The sequence below is a fragment of the Diadema antillarum genome, unplaced genomic scaffold (assembly GCF_040938485.1).
Source record: "Diadema antillarum isolate AM-2024a unplaced genomic scaffold, OU_Dant_1.0 seq00001096_RagTag, whole genome shotgun sequence".
Taxonomy (NCBI): Eukaryota; Metazoa; Echinodermata; class Echinoidea; order Diadematoida; family Diadematidae; genus Diadema; species Diadema antillarum.
This window is the reverse complement of record NW_027271913.1, coordinates 448,399-474,709: the sequence shown is the minus strand read 5'-3', so window position 1 is coordinate 474,709 and position 26,311 is coordinate 448,399. Positions and strand designations below refer to the sequence as shown.

Genomic DNA, 26,311 nt, shown 5'->3' with positions numbered 1-26,311 from the left:
ACGAAATAGCTAATGCTACGTCGCCACGTGTATCCATTGCTATCGAGTTGAGAGATTGTTATTCTCCAAGTATATAATGAAAGTCAATAGCAATAAACTTTCATATCATATCATGCAATTGACATAATTCCTGCAGTCTCGCACTAAATGACTTGTTTGGTAAACACTTCGCATTATTTTATCGTGAGTGAATTGTGTGACATCCACTATACAGTTTATGTTAAGACAGTGTTGGTGGGAACATAACGTTACAATCCATCCTATATGTAAAAGGTCTCTCTAGAAGTTTGACATTCTCATTCTTAATTGCATTACAACCTCACTGCATGCTCACTCCGCCATATCATTCAGAGACTCATTAAGTTATTGATCTTTTAAAGGGCGCCTTCGATCAAGTAACTAGAAAATTATTAGAGATGACTTTGTTCTCTTTACTTTCTTTTCCATAATGCGTCATTACCATATAGAAATTGAAACAAATAATGCACTGTACAATAATTGTCAAATAAATTATGACAACCTAAGCCCGCTTACCAACGATCCGTTGTTGGGATTTCATGCCAATGCCATCCATGGACGTTCCGGGGTTTTTAAAAAAAAAAAAAAAAAAAAAAGAAGTTGGGGCCCAAAGTGGTGACACCTTATGTATTCCTTTGTATGGTGCAAAAAAAAAGTGCCCCCCCCCCCCTTTCCGCCGGTCCTGCCATCAGCCGTGCACAATGGCCGACACCATCACCACATCCATCCTTGAGTCAAGTGAGTTCTACGCGGTATTTGTCAGCTGAAGGGTGCAAAGAAATTTCTAACTCATAAGAGTAGTTTTGAAGAAATATATACCCGATCAAACAAGTTACTTTCTTTACTCCTAAAGAGGAATATTGAGAGATTGCAGACCCTGAGGGTGTTTCCGTTATCCAGTGAAACACAGCAACGGATTTATAGCGAAAGTTTTAACCAAAATAGGACAAAAATAGAGGAGTCTTTATAGAATATTGAAAAGTTCATAAATTTTCTACCATATTGTTAGCGGATTACTCAAGATAACAGTCGTCTAATATTTGTGTCCTCGTCTTACATAAGCTGCCTTATTTTTTCCTTAAAAAAAATATGAATGAATCTTTTCTGGTATAGCACGGACACTAAGAGATTTCACAACGTCAGAGGAGGTTTCATTCATTCATAATCATGAAAACAGTGTGTGATTTTCATCTTTGCGAATGACACAAACTATTATCCTTGAATTTGTGTCCCTACAAAAAGAAGTATAATCACGTACAAAGTTTATAGTATATGCCAATTTGAATGGCAATTTCTTTTGTTTTTATTCTCTAAAAGGGTCAAGTGTCTGATGATCTTAAGTGTAACCTATGCTTTGCCAAAGACAAGCTGACTTTCTTTAAGAGGGTCTTTAATTTCCAAAACAATGATTATCATGTATCTCAATTTCTGTCCAAAGTGTGTCAAAGTATAGTGCTGCCCTTTAATACACGAACAGCTCAGTATGAGGGTATTCCCTGTGTATAACAATGTCACGTAGAACAATTCTGGGTATCACCAGACAGCGATCTTTATTACCCTGAACTTCAGTTTTGCCAGATGTGGGCCCCTAAGTCATGCAACCAGTTGCCTTCTCCTTGTCTCTCTGGCGAGTTGCAGCGGCGACAAGACGAGGTTTTTCATCTAGCTTACAGAGTTCACGACATCAACCTCGGTCTTCGAAGCGTCATGCAAACGATAGAGTGCGACAAATAGAGACATCATTTCGGGCCGACGGAGATCGCGCCAGGGTGGCCCGACTAGGCGGTCTTAATGCAGACGATCATGGCAAGAGGACAGACCGCTGAGAAATTCGGCGGTATGAACTGCGCACGAACCGCGCAACGAACAGACTACACATCTTGTTCTAGCTGCCTTACTCTGTCTCTCTTTCATGTCTTTAACATTATTCTCCAGCCAATAACTGTTTTAGATTGGAAGGCGAGAAAAACGCGAGGGCCGTGTTTCATGTGCCTAATCTGATCAGCTACCACATGTCGAGATCGTAGTCATTTGTGTCGCCTTTTCAGCGAGTCCCATGTTGATTCCAGTCATCCGCGATGGAAGTCCACGTCAACATCATGTCAAGTTGAATTCATATCATTGGAAACGGATTCCATATGAATTAGATGATCATCTCGTCATACACGTACACACACACACACACACACACACACACACACACACACACACACACACACACAGACTAACATGAATTATGTCAAGTGTAACGAGCTTTGAATTATTTTTTCTTTAGCTACGATTTACTTACTTTGAGTTCTCCTTTCTGATTTGACTGCAAGGGATAATCTCTTTTTTTTCAGAATCAATGCGCTTTTAACTTTTAGGCGACAATGGTACAAACAAGTGAACATGCACATAAGATGAAGGTTTATATTGTTGGTTATTATATAAACAGTTGTATCATCGCAATGTCAAAAGAGAAAAGTTCCATATGGTTTTGTAAAGTCTTCACGTTGATTGACAACAGAAAAGAACCAGTGAACATAAAGTAAAGACACCAAGATGATAATAAGACATGACAGTTATACAGGAATGTGAAACGTGAAAGAATGTATTAATGTATACACAGTTACGATGAAGACGATGTTTATGAGAGTAGGGCACGGTGCATGAAACATGTAACTAAATGGGGTTCTTTCTGGTATCAGGTTACGTAGATTGGATTCACGTGTTTGGATATCCATGTTTATAATATAGAAAGGAAAGGGCAAAGGAGACAGCTATGATAGGATGCCCTGAAGGGAGAAGGAGAAGTTTGCACGAAATAATTATGGTTTCGTGACCCAATCTCACATTGTAGATCTTTTCAAGGTCAGCCAGAAACACTGAAGCACATCGACAAAACCAACTACAGCATCGAAAATGAAACTGTTTAAATTCATAATCTGTTTTGTTACCATGAAAATTTGATATTTTTATCACCTTATTGAAATTCACCAGGACATGAAAACATGCATCCATACACACGCACACACACACACACACACACATACACACACACACACACACACATATATATACACACATATATAATATGTGTATATAAATAAATAAATAAATATATATATATATATATATATATATATATATATATACGTGTGTGTGTGTGTGTGTGTATAATAATGCACATGCACGTATACAATATGTATACTATAAAATCTAATGGCCGTCAACATGTCCATAATGGACAAAGGCCACTTTCTGCCTCCTTGAGTGGATTTGACTACTGATTTGACTATGTATGAAATGTATACACAATATAATTATATCATATATATTTGTATATATAACATATAGTTGTGTATTATATCATTTTAATAAATTACATCAGACCATATTCAATGTAATTTTGCAAAGAGATAAATAGATACGTACGGATGTCCCCTCCCCTAACCTCCTCCCTCCCCCCCCCCCCCAAAAAAAAAAAGAAAAGAAAAGAAATATATATATATATATATATATATATATATATATATATATATATATATATATATATTAATATAATTAATATACATACATATTAGGCCTAGGGAAATGAAATACATTCCTTGGCTCTTTTCACGTCGTGTAAGGAGGCGTTCATTCATTGTACACACAGTCTTAAATGTGTGTAGCGCCACCATGCGTTCGCTGTCGCGAAGCGATAATGTACTCAATCGGAGGAATGATAGAGGTGTAGATTTATATCTACAGGGAAATCTGAATGCTGAGAAAGTTTCAATTCTTTGTCTTCGTTAATGACTCGTTGATAATATTTGATTTCAGTCAACTCGTTTGTACTTGACGGGCGATAAGGCACCATCGATATATACCAGAAGTGTGATGACCGAATGCATGATTTCAATTTCAATTTCACTTCAGATACATTATTTTATTCCAGTCAGATCAATTACAAATACAGGGATACATTCGCATGGAACAAGACATCCATGCAGTGATCTGATAATGAGCGTATGTCCAAAGAATTTACACAAACAGGTAACTTCTGTTGGGATGCTCTAATATAACTGTACAAGAATTAAATCTACATACAAGCACACACATATAAACAAAAAGAAGAATTGAACAGGAAAAAATAAGCAAGGAACATGTTCACATTCTTCCCAACTTAAAAAACATCAATAAATAGTGCAAGTTTATCTCCGTTTATCTACCCTGGATCAAACAATTCTAGCAATTCTTACTTTCTACAGTTCCATTGCTAACAGGTAGATGAATTTCTGAAATCTACTATCAAATACATTCATAGATGAGACAGTACATGGTAACATGCAAGAGTGGCAAATTCCACAGTTTGATTGATGAAATATAGTGGAAAAGTGCGATAATTAACAAACAAAACGAAAATGAAACATTTTTACCACAAACATATGGGATAGCATTACAGGTATGGCTGGTGTCTATATCGCCCTGGCAAAAGAAGATCCGAATTGTATGGAGTTGCCCTTTTGAACACGTCATGCCAGTTTCCGCCCGTTCCGTAATGGCAGAGCGAGCCAACCACCACCAACAACAACCACCAATTTGTGTTTGTATGTAAAATATATCTTCTTAAGGGACAAGTTCAACTATGTATACATGTGGATTGAGATAATGCAGCAATATTAGTAGAAACATCAATAGAGTTTTGGGGAAAATCTGACAATCCATTTAAAAGTTATGAATTTTTAAAGTTTCTGTGCCGCCATCGCTGGAAGAGAAGACTACTACAGTTTGTGACGTCACATGCGTATACGACGATATAAAGAAAAAAATGTAAAGCAAATTCAACACATTTTCACTTTTCTCGCATAATAAGAGAGCACTAAACTTGTCTCTTTCAGAAGGCAGGGGGAAAAACATTACCCTAAAAATGCGTCAGGAACGAGTCGAGGGAATATGCACTTAAAAAAAAAAAAAACCTCAGAAATTTCGTAGAATTCTCTTTACATTTTCCTTATATCGTTCTTCGCATGTGACAGCATAAACTGTGGTAGTCTTCTCATCCAGCAGCGACTGCACAAAAACTCTAAAAATTAAATTAATTGAACGCATTGTCCTATTTTCGTCCAGCTTTCACTGATGTGCTCTACTGATATTGCTGCATTACTTCAATCCACATGAATTTGTCCTTTAATAATTTGATGGATGCTATTAACAAAACCCCTCCCTTTACCTGCTCAGACGTGTGTGACGGTAATTTGAGGTCGTCAGGTACTCTCGAAATTCTCCCACTTTCGGTTCATTTCAGGTGAAGTTACGCCACAACAAAATATGAGTTTCGTAAGTATACCGCAGCCCATGACGTCATAGACTCATCGAGTCATAGTATGCTTATTATTTAGTTCAAACTATGAACGCTAAATAGGAGAGACATTTCCACATTGTAGCAGTTACGGCTGGTTATAAAATTCAAAGAAATGGGCAGTAGGGGGTAAGATTTATAGCATATAAGAAAACACGAAGTGATAAAACGAAATTCCAGACACATAAACTTGTTTGTTTATGTTTCATAATCGCAAATTTTTAGTCGAGTCACTATTCACAAAGGAAACAATAGTTACGTTCTCTAACAATACGTTGTACTTCCATAGCTTTCAAACTTTGTCTCATAACCCAGTTTGATTTCTGTGACACAAAGTGAAGTTATGTACTGTTTGTTTTCTCTGGTACTGTTGGAACAGACATCGCAAAACAGCCAGTCATGAACGTGGTGTTACGAATAAGCCGTGGTCAAAGGTGAAACTCGAGGATTTAATAATATGATCACACTTCCTCTCAAGTACATACCTCCAAGTTTTCATATAACACGGTAATTTGTTAAGTTTGGAGCTAGTTCCATGGTTTTAGCATGGACCTACCGAAATTTAAGGTCCTGTTTACCTTTGGGAGCAGTGATTTAAAAATATTCAATTAGATATCACATTTGATACATATTTGTAGGTCTGTTGTATCACAAGACATCTAGCTATCATATAAAACTTTTGCAATAAAGCCTAAAATATAAGGAGATATCAGTATTTTTTTTCAATGAACCATAACTGTAGACAGTTTAGTCAGGAAACTTTTTATCATAACTATCGTTCACATTTTATGTATTTAACAATGCTTAACATCAATTATATGGATTCAAATTATGACAGTGGTTGTTTCTATCCCTAACTCACATTTTAGAACTATTTTAAAGCACTAAAGCTGGGTTTTTGTTTCATCTGCAAAAGGTAGATCAATCCTTTAATCTCCATGGTTTCACCAGGAAGGTGGAAAAGCTCTTTCCACTAGCTTGGTTTCAGTAAGCCCTGTATCTTGACAGTGGGACAATGGTCCACATTTCGTGGTGTCTATAACGTGTGATGAAATCTGATTATTGAGACATCGAGATCGCATCTTAGCAGCCCAGCAATGATAGATAGTTAGATTGATTGATTGACTGATAAATATAATGTTAAAGATATGTTTCGTCATAAGTGATAAACGAAATGAATAAGTCTTTGTGAATCATCAAGTGACGCAAATTTCTGTCAGAATGTCAATTAGATTCCCTTCTTCATTATGATTGTAATTCAATTCAATTCATTTATTTTCATTCTCCTTCTTTTTTCTTTTTCAACAAAAACATAACACAAGATAGATCAGGTTTTACATCATAAACAAAGAACATTTGTCTTAATTAATAAATGGTATCAATAAACATATAGGAGCGCATACTGGCAAAAAAAATAATACAAAGTCAGGCTTCAGTTGAAAAAAAAGGAAGAAAGAATAGAGAGGTCCACTAAAAAGTAAAGCTTGTAGATTGTGAACCACTCATAAAACCTATGAATTACTTATTTACAAACACTTGTGACGAATATAATATACGACAGGACGGGACAAAACAGAAGAAACACAACAACATGACACAACTTGCCAGAATAGATGAAAAGTATGGAAGGAAAGAAAGAAAACAAAGAGAGAATGAGAGAATACCTACACGCTGAACAAGGGAAATGGAACAGAGGATGGTAGAGAATGTGCTTCATAGAGTTGGTGCTGCATGCAGCTGAGCAAGGATTGTAATGGCTACTTCTTTACGTAATAATGAATTCAGTGTTTGAATGATTGGTGGGTGGATGATGAACCCTGAGGTTAACAAAAACTATAGCTGTTAATGGAAAAAAACATATCAGGGAGGATTTAATAAAACAAGTTTCAACTTGCGCTTAAAGGAATACAAAGATGGGGAATTTTTTATTTCACAGCTCAGTGAGTTCCAAAATCTAGGACCGGTGTATATAAATGTATTCTGAGCCAATAAAGTTCTCAGGAGGGGTAAATGAAACTCATTAGATTGTCTAGTGGGATAATCATGAAAAGACTGGTTCCGTGGGAACATTGAATTAAATTGTACACTGTAATCCTTTCGCACGATGCATCTTTTTTGTTTTGTTTTGTTTTGTGTGTGTGTGTGTGTGTGTGTCTGCGTGTGTAACTGCGTATATTCTTTTCTTTACTTCATTTACATTGCCGCGTAGTAAATTCCTCAATGCTTATGGTTTGTTATTCCGCAACACACATAATATCCCATAATAATACATACCTATAGCTGTTCGTTAATTCGTACATTAAATGTGGCGTTACTAGTAGTCCCATGTTTCGTTAATCCGAAAATGAAATGATACCCTTGAATGTTCTGCAGGTTCGTCAATGCGATAGTGAATATACGGTTCGTTATCCCGAACGTTGTTTGATCTGAAACTGAAAATAAGGTGCGTATGATAACTAGCAAACCTGCGGAATTACGAAACTTAATTTGGATTTCTGTAGGAGGACCCAAACCAGGGACCTCGGGATTAAAATTCAGTGGTTTTTCACTGATCGGGAGCCACAACTTAAGAGACTGTACAATAATATCTTTGACCACATCAAAAATTGGCATTACCACGCATCTGCCATTGTGCTGCGGTTTATACTTGCCAATAAATGCCTTTCCAAATTGTTTTGATGATTATGTTCGTTAATCATCACTGGGAGGATTAAGAGGAGATAAAAGTCTCTAGTAAGGGACTTCCGGCTGAAAAGAAAGAAAAAAAAATCTGGCACGAAACCAAGTACAGTTAAAATAGATGCAGCCGAGTCGTGATCGCAGCAATTGTGAGCACAAAATTACTCCATGACCTACTAGTATACCCGGCGCAGTCATCACTAGTGATGATACTTGTAACTGAAACACGAAGCAAAATGAAGTTTAAGTTCAACACTAACAACTCAATTCAATTCAATTCAATTCAATTCAATTCAATTCAATTTAATAGTTTATCTATTTACATCAAGAAAAGAATACATGACACAAAACGGTACATATTATGTATGCGTCAATTCGACTGTCATCCACTTGGGAAGGACAGATGATTAAACAGCTGTAGCTCCATGCATCGTGACAACATGTTTGTAATGATAATAATGATGATAATAATAATAATAATAATAATAATAATAATAATAATAATAATAATAATAATAATAATAATAATAATAATAATAATAATAATAATAATAATAAGAAGAAGAAGAAGAAGGTCTTATTTACCCAGGGTAGCCTCTTCAGTGTTGCCACTGCTCTACCAGAGGGCCCTGCTATTATTATTATCCTAGCGTTGCCAGGTACCTATTCATACACCTGGGTCGAGAGGGACACAGTGTGGGTAAAAACATCTTGTCCAAGGACGTAAGCACTGGGCGGGATTCGAACTCGGGTCCTCCGATCGGGAGTCCGGAGTCTTATCCACTATGCCACAGCGCCCCCGTGTTCATTTTATGTTCGTCATTTGCCTTCTGAGTCATTGAGTGTCTTTAGCATTTTCCAGTCTGTATGATCAGGGAGGTGAGACACCTCACCTCCCTGGTATGATTGATATTGTAGCAGAATTTGCTTGGTAAATGAGTTCATAGTAAAGAAAGTTTCTTCCAATGTACTGTGCAACGTGACGTTCGCCAGGCTAGTTTTCAGGGCTAAGCCACGTGGTTGGTCTGTTATTGCGATTTTCAGGTTTTGCTTATAAACATGCCTCATCGTTTTCCAATCCAATTCAGTTTCATTTGTCTTCAATCAAACAGTACAACAATTGGGCTTTATTCAAATAAAAGTGACAAGGGAACATTGGAAAAGAACATCTTCTGAGGAGAGGTCCCTCTGACAAAGGGGAAAACATTTCATTTTCTTCTTGAAGATCAGTGGTCAGTTACGGTAACCACAAATCATTATGATCTGAAATAGTCGACCTTTGCTCACACTTAAGACAACGCAAACAGCACAGCACACTGAATGACCACATGGGTTTGTGTACTTGTCCGGCAGAGTTCCAGGGGCGGTCCACCCACTCCCAACGAGAAGACAAATACACTCACGGGAGACTCCACGTGAGGATATCAATAAAGTAGTCTGTAGATCAGCTAATATCCTATCATGCATATCCATGGTTGATGAAACTTTTGAGCGTCTGGAATTGCATTGAATTGAATCACTGAAACTGTACTGGTCTTCGTTATATTTTTTTCAATACACAAAATATATGGGACGAAAAGTATAACAGTAGACTACGTACACACATTTTATTCCCTTATTGTGACCCTAAAACCACACCATCAAGAAGCAAGAAGTTACCACTAGATGAAAAAATAAGAAAACAGTCCCCCCAAAATGCCACCGTTTATTCCTCGGCCTTTTCACCTTCTCGGGTCATATTCTTCTCGACTTTTTGGACAATAAAGAGGTATAAAAATGATGGTATATCACAACTCGCTTTCTCAGATCCCAAAAAGTTGAGAGAAGGAGAAGAATTATCTGGGGCCCCATTTCATAAAGGGTTGATATGATGACAGCTCTTGCTGGAATGGCAATTGTCATGGTGATGAACAAAAAAAAAAAAAGAATCCAGCTTCCTGATTGGCCGCTGCTATGGGAAGTTGCCACACCAGCAAGAGTTGCAATCCTAAGCTATCATCTTTTATGAAACGGGGCCCTGGTCTTTTAAGTCACCTGTTGGCGGCACTATGAGCTTCCATACAATGTACTACAAAACATCAGTCTTGCGTAACGAAATCAAACAGCTAGAGACATCCAACTCATGCAGTGACGCACGAACTCTTTAAGTCTGTGTATTTTATTGAGAATGTGGTCACGTGAGATCTGAAAAGACCGCAGTTGTGTTGGCTTTCAAATATAAAGCATCGATGACCGAACTACTTATGACCAGTTTGGCAGATTCACGTTTCAGTCCACGCTGACAACAGCACACTCTGTATAGTTTCCGACCTGTTCCGCTAGAACGGACAAACTTAATATATCGAAAAATGCCAATAATTTGTAGTTATGAAATTCGTCACGTGAGCGTTTGTAAACACTGCACTTGAACTTTGAGTCTACTTTCTGATTTATGCAACTATAGTGAATATAAACCGCGCGAAAAAGGAATTTGCTCCAGATCCGAGCTGTCGTCTGCTGCTTTGTAACTTACGCGTACTGCACCAAAGACTCACTGAAACTCTAGTACCATTCTCGTGTCTTATACACCTTCCTCTGGAAACGGTCTGTCAATTTTCAAAAGCCTTCTACTGGTAAGTGACCTAAGGCATAATATATTTATGCTCAATCTTTGTTTGTTTGTTTGTTTTTCTTTTTTAATCATACTTCATAAATTCATTATGGATACATTGATTCATCCGACGTTTTGCATTTCTCAATTTGTAGCCTATCTTTATGTACGTGGCAGCTTGAGTACCATGGCTCTTTATAAACTTTCAGGAAAGTGAATTTCAATTTGCTTTAAATGTCTCTCTGGCTCCACAACTATTTGCTACTGAACTTCAATTGCAGAATTTTGTTGAATTTCATTCGTATGTTAAGTTACATTACTCGCCGAAACATTCTTCTACATGCACCTTTAAGTATTAGAGGCAGCACCGTCTTCGTTCAGTGAAACCTTTTTTTTTCATTCTTATAGATATCAATCAGAGCGTGCAGTATACTGATACATGAAGGGTCATATTCATTTATCAATAGCGGGCTCTATATCTGCGACGCGAACGCTAAGACGACGCATCCGTTGGAGAACGGAAACAGCTGTGTCACGCACGTGCAGAACACTTTTTTGTGCCTAATTAGCGTTGTCTTGGCGTTCGCGTTGCAGATCTAAAGCTCGCTATTGTCATGTTAAGACTGGCCTCATATTAACAGTGGTTCAGAAATTATTCACAAAGATGTTTGTTATCATGAAACTTGAGCTCAATAATCTGTGCAATTCACAGTCTGTATAGATGTGTTTCATCTCTTCTCATGCAATATCCTTCTGCAATTTCCATGATTTCGGTTAATAGGAAAATTACAAATCACTGAAAACAATGTTCATGTATTTCAGCCCACTTCATCATGATACACACAACACATACATTAAATGTGTTGTGTACATTGGTGTAGTATAGCTACTAGTATTTCTGCTTGCATGTAAACTGTACTTGACTCGATATATTGCCTTGTATTAGTTGAATTCGATTGGTTGCCATTATATGAGTTCCGTGACTCATGTTATTTATTGTTCTCTGTGCATCAGCATCATAGCGACGAAGAAAAACCAACAATGTCAAGTCAAAGCGACCCTGTGTACATATTCCTGGCCTTCTGGGTGTTCATCGAATACCTCGCCGTGGTCGTTATCAACGTCCTAGCGTCGCTTCCAGACGACCCAACGGGTGAGCAGAAATGTATCATTTTCTTTCTTATGGAAGAAAAAAGTGAAGAACACGATGGGGAACATCGTGTGTCTTGCCTCTTATTGATCCCGCCATATATCCATCAAAACATACCCCAAATCTCTTGTGGCATCACCAAGTTTAGCGATTGGAAATGTGATGTCGTCAGTTTTCTTCAGTGCTTTGCGGGTCTTTCATCTACCCCCTTCATTATACTCATGTGGCTCTTACGTAATGACCGTTTGCTATGCACATACAAACAGGATCTATAGATATATAACACTTTATATATGCCATAAAGGGAATTTGACACCGTAGGAGTACTCTTTATCTGTGTACTGAAACACGTTTATGGCAGTTGACTAACTTGTTAACCTCGAGAAAGTCTACAACCAGGGACCACCTCCTTGCTGCAACGTATCGATAGCAATTATTACTTGCCTAAAGGCGCCATGACATTATGAGCGCGCGTTTGCGGGTGCGAAAACTGTCGTCTGCTGACAACTTGTCCGCAATAGTGGCGCGCATATTGAAATGTGATCAAGATTTGCTCACCGAGTTCGCTGAACTTATGACTTCAAACTCATAAGGGGATATCAAAATGTCATACGTCTGATCCACCGTGGTTGAAATGGATGTTACATAGCCGGCATTCAAGTCGATTTTGTTGTATGAATCCTACCTAAAATGCTTTGAATCGACAAGTCTGAAATGGATTGCACATCAGTTTTTACACATACGTAATCTGATTCTGATAACGATTTTTTGTTCTTGTTTGGGGGATCATAAACAGTTTGTGTGTGTGTGTGTGTGTGTGTGTGTGTGTGTGTGTGTGTGTGTGTGTGTGTGTGTGTGTGTGTGTGTTTCTTATCACTGTGATGTTGTTTCATGCAGTACTGACAAGGATATGCTTACTTGTAACTTATAATTTCTGAGTGCCATTGATACTACTAACACTTAAATTTTTTGCTAATTGATGATGTTACAGAACAATAATTTTTATGTTATCTGTCTGAAAACCTTTACAAGGTTGGTTCAAGAATCAAACGGGCGACATATCTGACAAGTACTACGTAGATATCAACCCAGCCGGCTGGGCTTTCTCAATATGGTCAGTCATCTACGTATGGCAAGCACTTTGGATCATCTACGCCATCGTCAACATTTTTCGCTCCAATAAGTTTGGGAAGGTGAGAGTTTTCATCTCTTTCCTTGTTTGTTTCTTTGTTTGTTTATATGTCTTTATTTCCAAAACAGTAAAATAACATACAAAATAGACAATGTTGAACATGACAATAATGATGGAAGTGGAAGTACACAAAGCAAACGGAGAATTTCAGTCATGGTATATCCTTGATGTCACTTGGTGCAGCTAAAAGGCGATTCAATTTTTCTTCAAATTAAGAGATAAGATACAATACAATCTACATTTTACAGACAGAGCAAAGGTATATACAGAATGGTATCCAGGGGCGCATCCAGGAATTCGATAAAGGGGGGGGGGGGGCACTAAGCAAGGTGCTACTTCAGGGTGTCATCAGCTGACAAGCAAGGCCCCCTGGATCCGCCACTGATATTTTGATAAACATTATGCCCTATTTCTCATCTTTCGGTCTAAACTTGGTGTTTACGTTTTATACAATAGCTTGTGAAAGTTGACTAATTATATTAATCTTAGACAAAGTTAACTATTATGGCAGCTGTACATAAGTAGACTCAGTTTTCATATGAATAGTTCAGATTTGTTTTGTTGTTGTTGTTCTTTTAATTGAATCAAATTAATAATGTCATTGCTCGCTGCGAGCATTCGATAGAATCTAGATAATGAAAGCTTACCACCAAACATTCCACCGTCTCTTCGACAGGTCTATCTCAACCCGCCAACCGTTTCCCCGGTCTTTCTGGTCACCTACACTCTCAACCTCGTCTTTAACATCACGTGGTTGTTTCTATGGGACCGACAGTATCTTCCATTGGCCACGCCCTGTTTAGCCCTCATCACCTTCACGCTTTACCTGTGCCTGTGGTTCAACCACCGTGCCGTGGCCAAGTACATCGACCAGCTGCGTGACCACAGCAAGTAAGAACGAAGACGACAACATCACACTCTTTTTTTCCTTTAATGAGATTTGATGTTTAGTTTGGTTTATCAAGTTTTCATCTTTATAGTAGGCAATATGTCAAAGAAACTTCGTACAGCATTTGCTAGCCATATACGTGAGCTCTCAGTGTTAAAGGCATAATTTACCATTTGCAGATGAAACAAAAACCCAGCATTGGCGCTTTAAAATAGTTCTAAAATGTGAGTTAGGGATAGAAACAAGCACTGTAAAAATTTGAATCTGTATAATCAATGTTAAGTGTTGTTAAATATACAAAATGTGAACAATAGTTATAATTAAAATGTTTCCAGACTAAACCATGTACAGTTACGCTTCATTGAGAAAAACACTGATATCTCCTTATATTTTAGACTTTATTGCAAAAATGGTATATGGTAGGATGTTTTGTGATACGACTGGTCTACACATATGCATCAAATGTGGTATCTTGAACATCTTTTAAATCACTGCTCCCAAAGGTAAACTGGACCTTTAAGGTCCATGTAACAACTTTACAGTTGACAAAACCTGAATTACTTTTTCCGGACACAGTCAGTAACACTACTAGCAAGTATGATGAGTCAAGTGGTCGATGTAAGGCAATCTACGGATGTATGATGGATATTCCAGTAACATTCATCACACGCACTCTTTTTTTCACTATGTTTTCCACAATATAAAACCATGGTGTTTATCCCTCTCTCTCTCTCACTCTTTCTTTCTTACTGTTACAGGGTCGACCTATGGTTGAACCGAATTTTGATCCAGAACGGACTGACCACCTATGCGACCTGGTGTACGATCGCCACTCTCCTCAATTTCACGTCGACCATCGTCTACTTCGCCGATGTCGAGCAGAAAACTGCCTGTCTCCTCTCACTCTCCATCCTCACGGTCGAGCTCCTTCTCTTTGTCATCCTCGACAACTTCGTGTGGGACAAGTACCTCAGGTCCACCTTTATGGCCTACCCGGTGGTCATCTGGGCCAGCTCGGCCAGTCTGGTGAACAACTGGAACCCGGAAAACCCCGTGTCCATTTTCAACGCAGTGGTAGTTGGGTTGGCCGGTGCCGCATTCGTCTTCAAGAACATCATGCTTGTTGTGCGCGCGTGTCGCGAGGAAGACGCGTGCGCGTCGAAGACCGACGGTAACAAAGTGCCACTGCAGGATGTTGCGTAGAGAAGAACAATATCAACAGACAGTCGTCTGCAGTACGAACTCACTTACCCCTTCCTGTACCAGGGACTTTGGATAGTGTGCACCACGCTTTTGGGTTTTCTGTGCTAATAGGCACTCAACGGACACAAAGTGTTAAGGATAGTAGACTTCGCGAATTCTGATAGTTTTTTTTTTAATACATAGGAGTATGCGTAGTAACTTATTCATTTGCATGTATGAATAATAGTAAGGATGAAGAAGCTTCATTCTTTGATATAATATATATATTTGTTTTGTTTTATTTTATACACTGGAATGCAAATCATTGCACTCTGCTATTCCTCTTCGTTCATCGACAATTTAGGTGCATTTTCGTCATTCGGACTGCATTTCTGCGGTGCCGAAGCACGCATTATCTTATTATATTTCGAATCCCGCACATGTGGACACAGTAAACCTTAATGACATGGATTTATGATAAGAATAGTAGTAAAGACCTCTCCCTTTTGACTTTCCTGCGTAGGGAAAACCTCAATCTCTCTAGAGAAGTTAAAAGTTGTGTATGTCTGTGCTCGTGAGCTCGTTTGTTTCAATAAGAAGCTTCTTGAAGCTCCTTAATTGCAGTGTTTACAAAATCATGCATTAAGTAATAGATAAATAGACTATTCTATACTGAGTATGCATTACAATTTTCGGGAGAGGTCACGAGTGGGCCTTGGGACAGTTGTAGAGTGGATGTTGGTATCAAAGTGAATCAACGATTTGAATAAATGATTCGACCTTGTAGGGACCTGATGACTTAGGTTCTGTCGTTTGCTATACATGTACTGGACATTGACGCATTGAGTATAAGACTGTAAAATGAAAAATAAAAAATCCTATTCGCATTATGAACATACATGCATATATTAAAGTTTCACAAAGTAGTAAAGGAACGCAACTATTGCTACATTGTCCTTTTTTGTACAATAAGATTACCAAGTTCACTAATTGTGTTCAAAAGTCATGGACCTTCTTCGCGCCCACTTCCAATATCATCCTTATTGTTCATTTTCAATATGTTTTATTTTCATGTAGAAAAACAAAGCACACAAGTAAAATCATAAAAGCCTATATACAATATTAATAACAATGCGATAATTTTCGAACATGCTGGTTACACATCTTTAAAAGTCTCTAAAAAAAGAACTTGTGGCGATTGCGCCTTTGATACATAACATGCAGAACGCGAAGTGTGAGAGATGAAGGTACACAGAAACAGCACAAAGGGACAAAGACAAAAACAGAAAAAGTTGGGACGCACATTAATATTATGGGCATTGACATTGAGGGAGAGCCGTCAGGCAGGAAAACAATTCATATTACTGTAGTGACAGTAATTATGTTCAGACGGTGATCCTTAAAAGCTAACTGAGGATAAGCTCTATGGGGTGCCAAGTGTCACACTGTCAATTTCGTTACAAATTAATTTCGTCGACAAAAAGGCCATTTCGTCTTGAAATCGATCGTGCGACACTCGGCGTCCGATACGGATAGACCTTACCCCCGAAGTTAGCTTTCCTCGAGGTTTTTTGTTTCTCTCTCTCTTTCTGTATTTATTGAAACGTATATAAAATGTATATAAACATACCAAAGACTACAATATGAAATCATGGGGCATACACGTACATGTATACAACCATATACTTTGTGATTTCAAACACGTCGTATACACCTACCAATCACCAAATATATTGGCCTTTAAAGGACAAGTTCACCTTCATAAACATAAGGATTGAGAAAATGCAACAATATTAGTAGAACACATCAGTGAAAGTTTGAGGAAAATTGGACAATCGATGCAAAAGTTATGAATTTTTAAAATTTTTGTGTTGGTACCGCTGGATGAGGAGACTACTACAGCTTGTGAGTCATATGCGTACAACAGTATAAAGAAAATATAAAAGAAAATTCAACATATTTTCACTTTTTTCGCATAATAAAAGAGCAATTGACTTGCCTCTTTCTAAATGCAGGGGGAATAATATTACCCATAACATTTGTCGGTAACGAGTCAGGGGAATGTATACTTTTTTCAACAGATGGAATTTTGTGAAATTCTCTTTATATTTTCCTTATATTGTTGTACGCATGTGACATCTAAGTTATTCATACACTGCAGTAGTCTTCTCATCCAGCGGGTACTGCACAAAAACTTCAAAAATTCATAACTTTTGAACGGATTGTCTGATTTTCCTCAAAATTTCAATGATGTGTTCTACTAATATTGCTACATTCTCTCAATCCTTATGTTTATGAAGGTGAACTTGTCCTTTAAGGATCACCGTGTGTCTGAACGTAACTAGAGAGAAATCAACCATACTCATTCAAATCACCATCCATGCTGACATTGAAAATTACCAAATAATGATGGAGTGATCGTGAAAGACCATACTATTATGTCTCTTAAGCATTCTTTTAAATTGTTCGGCACTTGTTATGAGGAGGACTCTCATTGTTAGGCGTTAAGTAATTCATCACGCTTGATCTACCCCACTCATCCCTAAATCTTTAGTAGTAAGGCAGTTTGTGTCAAGTGTTGAGAAGTACATGCACGGGAAGGCAGCTCTCAAACAGATGCCAAACTCCCAAGAGATAATTATATTTATGTCCAAGACAAATATAGGAACCATTTAATTGTCCATGACTTCTAGCTATATTTAAGGATTAATCTGTGTGACACTCATTCGAATTATGGATATCTAGTATCTATTGAATTCTAGCTTTATCAATTACATTCTTTCTTTCTATGGTATCAAGGATAGCATCAGCAACAAGGCAGACCTAAGGGGAAAAGTTACTTACTAGTACTCAACCACACACAACAAGAGAAAACTCTATGCTCTCTGCCGAGGTGTGAAGCCCCGTCATTTCAGGGAGCAAACGAGGAGAAATCAAAAAGCCGGACTCGCGAGAACCAATATGCCTCTTCATCATAAGATTGTATCGAAAATAGAGATCACGAATAGAGTATACTGTTTATGAGTAAAAAGTTACTGAATTTCAAGGTCTCACATGTTTACAGAATAAAAAAGTAGCCGTCATATATGCAAATTAAACAATTGCACCTTTTGATAAGGACATGCGATTATTCTCCACTCGACCAGCCATTTTCAAAGGCTCTCACGCTGTTGGTAGCGCCGACATTCCGGGAGCAGCAAGGCGAAGCCCAGTTCGCCTCCACTCTCACAATACACGTCCACAGCAGTAAGCTTGACTTCGTTTCGCGTGACGACCCTCTGCTAACTTCTCATACAAAATCTGTAGGCCTATATTTACTGATTACGGTGAAAACGCCTTTGACAAAGGATATCTACCATACATGACCTGTGCAAACGTATCTTCACAGAAGTTTGTGTGTGTGTGTGTGTGTGTGTGTGTGTGTGTTTTACGTAAGGAATGACGTCATGGTTTCATTCCTACACCTTGTCGTGACCACTACCACTATTTCATTAAATCGTGTGAAAGTTTGAAATTCCAATACTTTGTAATAATGGAATCAATGATTTTAATGAAACCTCAACTATTCTGTATGTACGATTTAAGTATAAATCATTTCTATACATCACACATAACACGGAATGACAGTTCCTTTTGTAATTTATGTTTAGTGAGCAACATGACTTATTCAATAACATTTTATAGGACAAATAGAAATGGATTGTCATCAGATTTTAGCGGAGGTGAGAGAGGAAGGAGTCAGCATAGGACGGAAGACAGAGAGGGTGAATGACGAAAAAAAAACCGAGTGATGAGAGAGAGGGAAAGACAGAAACAGATCGACAGACAGACAGACAGACAGAGTCAGAAAGAAAGAGAAATGTACACATCAAACTCTTATGAAAGCAAAATAATCTGATTGGATGGCAGGCTAAATGACGAAGGACCAATAATTGACGAGATAAACTGACGACATAGATTGTAAGTTAACGTGACAGATTGTATTCACACTCGAGAAAGGAGATGATCGAACAGGCAGGAACATCCAATCTATACCATTTGGTATTGTTCACAAATCTAATCATAAAAATAATCTTTATATTCATATTATGTAGAAGTCAAACTGAATGACTTTTACGTCTAAAAAGATATTGTTTACTATGTTTTCTGCAGGCCATTTCATCAAATACAAACATACAAACAGTTTACTGAGTTTATTCACATGGTGAAAATGTGTAAGTGAAGACCTTTGGCTGTTGTACAGTGAATTTTCTAGTCGAGGGAAATATCACATATCCGGGAAGTAACGATTTGTGCTGGTAATAAACAAAGAAAAGAAAATAACAGTAAGAAAATGTTAAAACAGATAGCACAGGACCAACTTACTATGTAAATTCTTCGCGGAAGGATTACGTGTATCATAATGACACCCGTTAAGAGAAGAAAAGGTCGGATATAGGTCAAATGTAGGAAGCTTTACGACTAGTGCGACTATGCCGAAGAGAAATCAAGTATTATACAACTATTTTTCGGTCAAACGTATGACGCATTCACACATCACGAGACAACCAACCAACACTGAATCAACAAGGAACAGTAGCTCCATGAACCCAACTAGTAAAAGAAAAAAAAGGACCTACATAATGCAGAATTTTTGATAATGAAACAACGCACTACACATACAAGAAATCTATAGAATATGCTTGAGACAGGGAGGTGTGACCTCCCTGCTTGAGATGATATAGGCCAACGCAAAGAACTCATTTCAATATCATTATCTGAATTGTAAGTTATGTAGAATTTCAAAAAAAAAAATCTAACGTCTAACCATCTCGGGCACTTTTGCGTATATATTTTTTGTTTTCGGAGTTGGTAATTGGCTGGTGCGCATTTCTGTGGGTTTAGGGGGCCTTTTACACATAAGTAAGAACAGCTTTGACTAGTGACTTTTGTTTGCTTGTCCTGTTCCCTGCACACAAAATAAATGTTGACGAAAATATTGACAGGGATATGAGTGAGCAGCTGCTCGCTTTGGTTTGTTAAAATTGTGATAGAGGAGTGATGTATTACAATTAAACTAGGGCGCTGCCTTTGTCAAAGCAATTATAAATCAACACCTGTAATAGAGTCCATAGCTTCTCCGCGGCACGTAGCATGGCATGAGTAAGGGAGAGTTTCTCGTCTTTTCTCGTTGATATAAAGCCTATCTCATACACTGCCTCTTTTCTGAAGGACAGCGCCTGCATGGAAGTACACGTGCGGGCACTCAACTGAGGCAAGCGCTGAGGATTTACTTTGAAATTGGGGAAAAAATCCTGGCGTTACGAAACGAATATTTTCCTCTATTGTTTGGTTCCAGAGAGAAAATTTCAATAACAAAGGAGAGTTTGCACAGAGTGAATGTACGCCTTGATCCTGACTCGATACGGTGACGGATGAACTGCCGCACACACATCAAATGGTAGGATTTCCGATCGAGCCGTGACATCATAGTTGACCAGAAAAGTACGCGAAGTTACGAAACGAAATCTATGACGCTGTGAGTACATGTGTGTATAAACCTATAAAACAACACACGATACTTCTACTGCCATTCGCACAGTACGTCAGGGGAGTGAAAGGACAGAAAGGTGGAATTTCGCAGCGTGCAGACGTAAACAAGTTTTATTGATATTCGAGCTCGTACCACTTCTTCGCAAACTTTCAAGTTCCTTGTACAACGCAGAAAGCCTGTTGACGAGCGTGATTTTTATTAAAGGTGAGAGTAAAGATAATGATAGAAATATATCACTTATCATTATCTCTTTATATCATCATCCAATTTCCTATATAGTAATCTCTGGTTTGATTCCTAGATGTTCAGGCTTTTGTTTTTCAAGTCCCTCGTGGCATAATTTGCCAAGTATGGTCGTCAGTAAACCTATTTCATAGCATTTGTGATTGCTGCATATTGTTTTATATGACATGTAATTTAATGTATTTGAGTAATGCAGAATATACCCCCTGTTTCTATATCGCAAGTAACACGACAAACATTTACACGATCCGTAATGTTTGCTGTGAAGTGACCGTCTTGACCAAGATCAGGAATTCACTTCCCAGGCCCCTTCCCTAACCCCATCGATCTCTGGCTGTTGATGGAATGAAAAGATACTGCTATAAGCTTGTGGAGAAGCGACTCGCTTCAACTTGCGTGTATATACCGAAACAAAACTTTGTGTGTTATACTTATAGGACTGTTTGTGAACAGGTGCGTGCTTTCAAAGTACACATAAACAGGTGTAATATATTTTCATCAAGGCGTTAATATATGCATCGAGGTCACAATACATTGTCTGAAGAGATGACGTCTGTGGAATGGTTGATAGAATGCGGGGAAGACGATCGATAATTTCCCTTTCACCCGCTTTGGATTACACATCGGCCTATTCAGTTCGTGTAGTACACATCCCAGCCCAGGACTTTCTTGTGTTCACTGTCGCGTACGTCATCGGAGTAGGCCTTACGAGTGTATTTTCTTGTGTACCCGTCCATTAAAGCCTTGATTTTGAGCACCTGTTACCGGTAGGTGTATTAGAGTGAAAGTGTCTCCTGTGTTGACGAAGTGCTGGTTGTGACGGACTGTCCAGTTTCTTTAGCTTGTTTATCTTGATTCTTCACGCCGATCGTGTCTCAATGGATAAATACTCTCAGTCTGATCTTTATGGTCTATTCCTTCCCGCAACATACTCGTATATCTCACATACATGTATATTTATTTAGCTTTTGTCGATATGTCCGTGAAGGAAATGATGGTTTGTCTGGAAGGAATAGGGGTATGCCATTGACATGCTTCATACATTTCATCATTCTTGTGCATGTACTGTTTTGTACAGTGAATTAAAATTCGTACCTTGATTTTACTATGTGAAGCATGGCAGTTTGTGTGCATATTGCGTATCATGTTCCTCACCCAACTCTACATATATTATATGTTGTTGTGATCCTTTCACTTTCAGAGCGGTTTTCGACTCAGAATCCAAGATGCAGAGAAAGACGAGCGATCCCCTGTACGTGGTCCTGGCCTGTTTTCTCTTGCTCGAGTTCCTCGTCGTAGTCACGTTGAATGGGTTGTCGAGCGGCACACCGGGTGAGTGGGGATCAGCCGATACCGTGCTGGGCGAACTTGAGAATAAGTCGTGTTAAATAATGATAAAATCAAATCTCTAATGACCATCGTCTGGAAATGTTTTTAACATTATAGCAAAAACAGCTGACATACGATAATGATAAAGCAACAATGTCCTTAGAAAGATTAGCCCGGTAAGTGTATGAAAGTTCGAAAGGTCAAAATCAAGTATATTATTACCTTTACATCCATGATTAGCGTATAATCTCTCTTTCTTCACATCCTCATCCTCTTCATCTCTTCTTTTCTTATATTCCCTTTCAATTGTAGTAAATGTATCTTTGACTAATTATATGTCAGTCAGTCTAATTATCAATCTGCCTACCTCTTTTTGTCTTCCTTCATTTTCGTCTTTTAATACACATCTTCCAGTCTGCACTTTTGTCTAGTCGAATGTCAATACATACTTGTTTCTATTACTATATCTCTGTCTATTTTTGTCGCTTTTTCTCTACTCTCTCCCTCTTTCCCTCTTTTGGAAAGTGCAATTTAGAGAGATAAAAATATAGCCAATACATTTCTATTTTATAGTCTATTGCATTAATTTGTTTAATTCGCGCCACCTATCAATTAGTGTAATACTTAATCAGACATTTATATTTTCGAGAATAGAATATGTTGGAGATAGTTGTAATGACCATCTCGATTACTTTTATCGACCACCAACACCGTTATCACTATTCATTACCAGATCAAACATCCATAAACACCTCTCTCATAATAAGGCTGTGCTTACTATATTATTTTTCCTCACATGAAACACTGAAACAGGCTTGTTCCTGAACTCGACTGGAGACATTTCAGATCTCTACTACGTGGATATCGTCCCAGCGGGATGGGCTTTCTCCATCTGGGGTCTCATCTATATCTGGCAGGCTCTATGGATCATCTACGTGGTCTTCAACATCTGCCGCAGCAACAATTACGGCAAGGTCAGTATACTTCCAATTGCAATACCACTAGTATTCGCCTCGAACTTCTGAATGACATCTGAATGATGTCATAGTACATTGTACTATAACCTTCACAAATTTGGGGGCGGGAGTATATGTAGAGTAATATGTATTCACACTTGACATGAGAAGGATAATCTTCATAAATAGGTTCTAGGCGAGTTGTAGCAATTATGTAGACAAAACATGTTTTAGCGCATCTTCATGTATATTCATGCTCAGATTAACCAATTTGGTTACAGTATTAGAATGGATTTAATCGCTTTATTGCACAATTCAATAATTGACTCTTTGATCAAGCATCGAATTTATACTGACTAGACAATACATCTGAATATCAAAATGAAGGCACCAGAGGAATACCTATAAAATGTTATTAGTTAAGCATTTTAATATGTGAGTTGAAGGCCACATTCAAAGATTGATTTGGCCCGTGGAAATTTGCCAAGAGGTGTCTTGTTCAGGATGAGAGAGCAGTTTTCTAAAATTGCCTTGAAGCCTTGTTTATGACAAGACGACAAGAAGACCCTGTCCAAGGCACCAAATCTTCTGTTTATTATCTAGTCATCATTACGGCGCTTCAGCAAGTTTCACAAAGTTGTATATTATAAAGCGATATGAAAAAAAAAAACATACACAAAACTCGCAAAATTAATTCACCAGGGTTGTCCGACTTAACTTTCCTGTCGACAACAGGTGTATCTCAACCCAGCCACAGTGACACCCCTTTTCCTGATCGTCTACATGATCAACCTCGTGCTCAACGTCGCCTGGCTGTTCACGTGGGACAGACAGCATGTTCCCGTGGCCTTCGCCATCTTGGCTCTCACTGCCTTTACCCTGTACGTGTGTCTCTGGCTCAATCACCGGGCAGTCCGCCAAAACATCGTACAGATGCGCAACCACCAGAGGTAAGTCGCGTGACACTCCAATTGCTTTGCCGTCCGCTGTTAGGCTATAATAATGATCATATATGTGTGTGTTTGTTTGGGTTTTTTTGTCAATTTTGTCACTTACAAACATAAGGGATGATGCAGAATATATAAGGTTCGTCATAGGAAATATCGAAAATGGCAAAGAACAATTTCATGATACGATACTGCATAGCGAATTAGAAATTTTTCAGTAGAAGAATTGTAGAGCCAACATAAACTCTTTATGAAGATGGCGATTATTCCGTGAGCATTTTTTCATTTCTTGTCGTCAGAACGTAAGATAAATGAAAATACAATAACGTAAAACCCCTAAATGCTTGATGCTGTAGTTGTGGGCAAACAATTTAAGAGTCTTCCAACACTATGCTAGACAGTGAAAGAAATCATGTGAAGGCTCGGTCACTACGAACTAATTTCGTACGATCATTAAGAAGGCCGTAGCATCCGTAGACCGTTCGTAGCCTGGTCGATGGTCTTGTCCAAGATTTTTTTTTGTTTTTACTTCGTACGAAACCCTCTCTTCGTAAGGCGGCCGTACGAACTCCAGAATTCGTACGAACAGTGACTTTCGTACGAACGCATAGTTCGTACGAACCTTTTTGACCGTAGCTTTAGATTACTTTATAATTATATCTGATATGAAGATCACTTCACATGTCTGTGTAATGATCTCAGAACTCTAATGACTATTGTTCAAAAAAAAATCACAGCACTCAAAAAGACAACAAATAGACTTACTACCACAACATTGTGTGTGTTTACCTCCTCAGGGTCGACCTGTGGTTGAACCGACTACTGATTCAGAACGGACTGGCCATATACGCGACATGGTGTTCCATTGCCACACTCCTTAACTTCTCCATGACGCTCCAGTACTTCGCCGATGTCGACCCAAAGACGGCCTGCCTCGTGGCTCTCTCTATCCTCACTGTGGAGCTCGTCCTCTACGTCGTCCTCGACAATTTCATCTGGGACGCGTACCTTCGATCTACCTTCATGCCCTACCTGGTGGTCATCTGGGCCACGTCATCGGCCATGGTCAACAACTGGGACTCGGAGAGCGTGGTGTCTGTATTCACTGCTGTCATCGTAGGTCTGGCGTGTGCCGCGTTCGTCTTCAAGATCCTGATGGTCATTGTGCGCGCGTGCCGTGAGCGGAATGGTGGTGCTGGAAATGGCGATGGAAGCAAGATGGCCAAAGTGGTCGCTTAGTCCCCAAAACAAAGCAAAAAAAAAAATGTATAAATGCAGTCTTCCCATGCAAAGGGGCTTCCCAATACCGCCTTCCGAATACATGCACTTACTCGTCCACACATCCAACAAGTGTAGGACAATTTCTAATCCTTTGCCTTGTGCAGCCCAGTCAGCGTGAATATTGTTAGAAATGAGCCATTTTGTCCGTATTTACTAAAATATGCTCTTGTGGAATACCACATTTGCAACCAGGGCCCCATTTCATAGAAAGCAGATACGATAGCAGAACTGACCGTGAATATATTTTACGATATTTATTTGTATTTCTGTATCTTTACCATTAGTGTCTTCTGTATGTTGTTCTATAACTTAATCATTACGTCATTTCAAGGCATTACTAAAGCATCATTCATTTTATATTTATTATGCGTGTATGCTGGATCTCGAGACGACAAACACGTAAGATGTCAAGAATATATGGAGTATAGGTCATTGGGAACAATCTTTCGCTCGTAGTATGCGTTTTTTAAATGTGTACATAAGTTATATGCTGCTTTATACGTAGATACAAAGGATACTGGACCTAGTTCAAACGCGGGACATGTATATTTTTGATAAATTAAAATAAATTGTGCTTTGTACATAAGTATTACAACACCTGAGTTACGTTCGATGTGATTTGGTTTCTTTTATATTTAAAGTCCAGGTCGGTAAATATATATATATATATATATATATATATATATATATATATATATATATATATATATATATTGAAAGAAATTGGACTGAGGCGGGACGTTGCCAATTTCAGTCCAATTTCTTTCAATATATATGCAACCAACAATGCGGCACCGCGCACGTTCGGGACCCAGGGAACTATCTCTCACATTATATATATATATATATATATATATATATATATATATATATATATATATATATATAGTTATTAAGGAAACTCCGTGAAAAGACGTTGTTTTGACGAATTTTCGCTCATAGGGCTTTGGGGCTTTGTCAAAATACCGTCTTTTCACGGAGTTTCCTTATGAACCA

General features: G+C 38.3%; 2 protein-coding genes across 2 annotated transcripts; both read left to right on the top strand.

The window, feature by feature from the left end:
• The first annotated feature begins 11,654 nt into the window (after positions 1-11,654).
• On the top strand, positions 11,655-15,047 carry LOC139743551 (uncharacterized). Its single transcript, XM_071654031.1, has 4 exons — positions 11,655-11,766; positions 12,796-12,956; positions 13,632-13,846; positions 14,603-15,047. The coding sequence occupies exons 1-4, from the start codon at positions 11,655-11,657 to the stop codon at positions 15,045-15,047; spliced, it is 933 nt and encodes a 310-aa protein (XP_071510132.1).
• Positions 15,048-18,147: 3,100 nt separating this feature from the next.
• Positions 18,148-25,273, top strand: LOC139743537 (uncharacterized). The gene is made up of 5 exons (XM_071654016.1): positions 18,148-18,272; positions 22,004-22,134; positions 22,945-23,105; positions 23,823-24,037; positions 24,832-25,273. Exons 1-5 carry the CDS (start codon positions 18,148-18,150, stop codon positions 25,271-25,273), a joined length of 1,074 nt encoding a protein of 357 aa, XP_071510117.1.
• Positions 25,274-26,311: the final 1,038 nt, after the last annotated feature.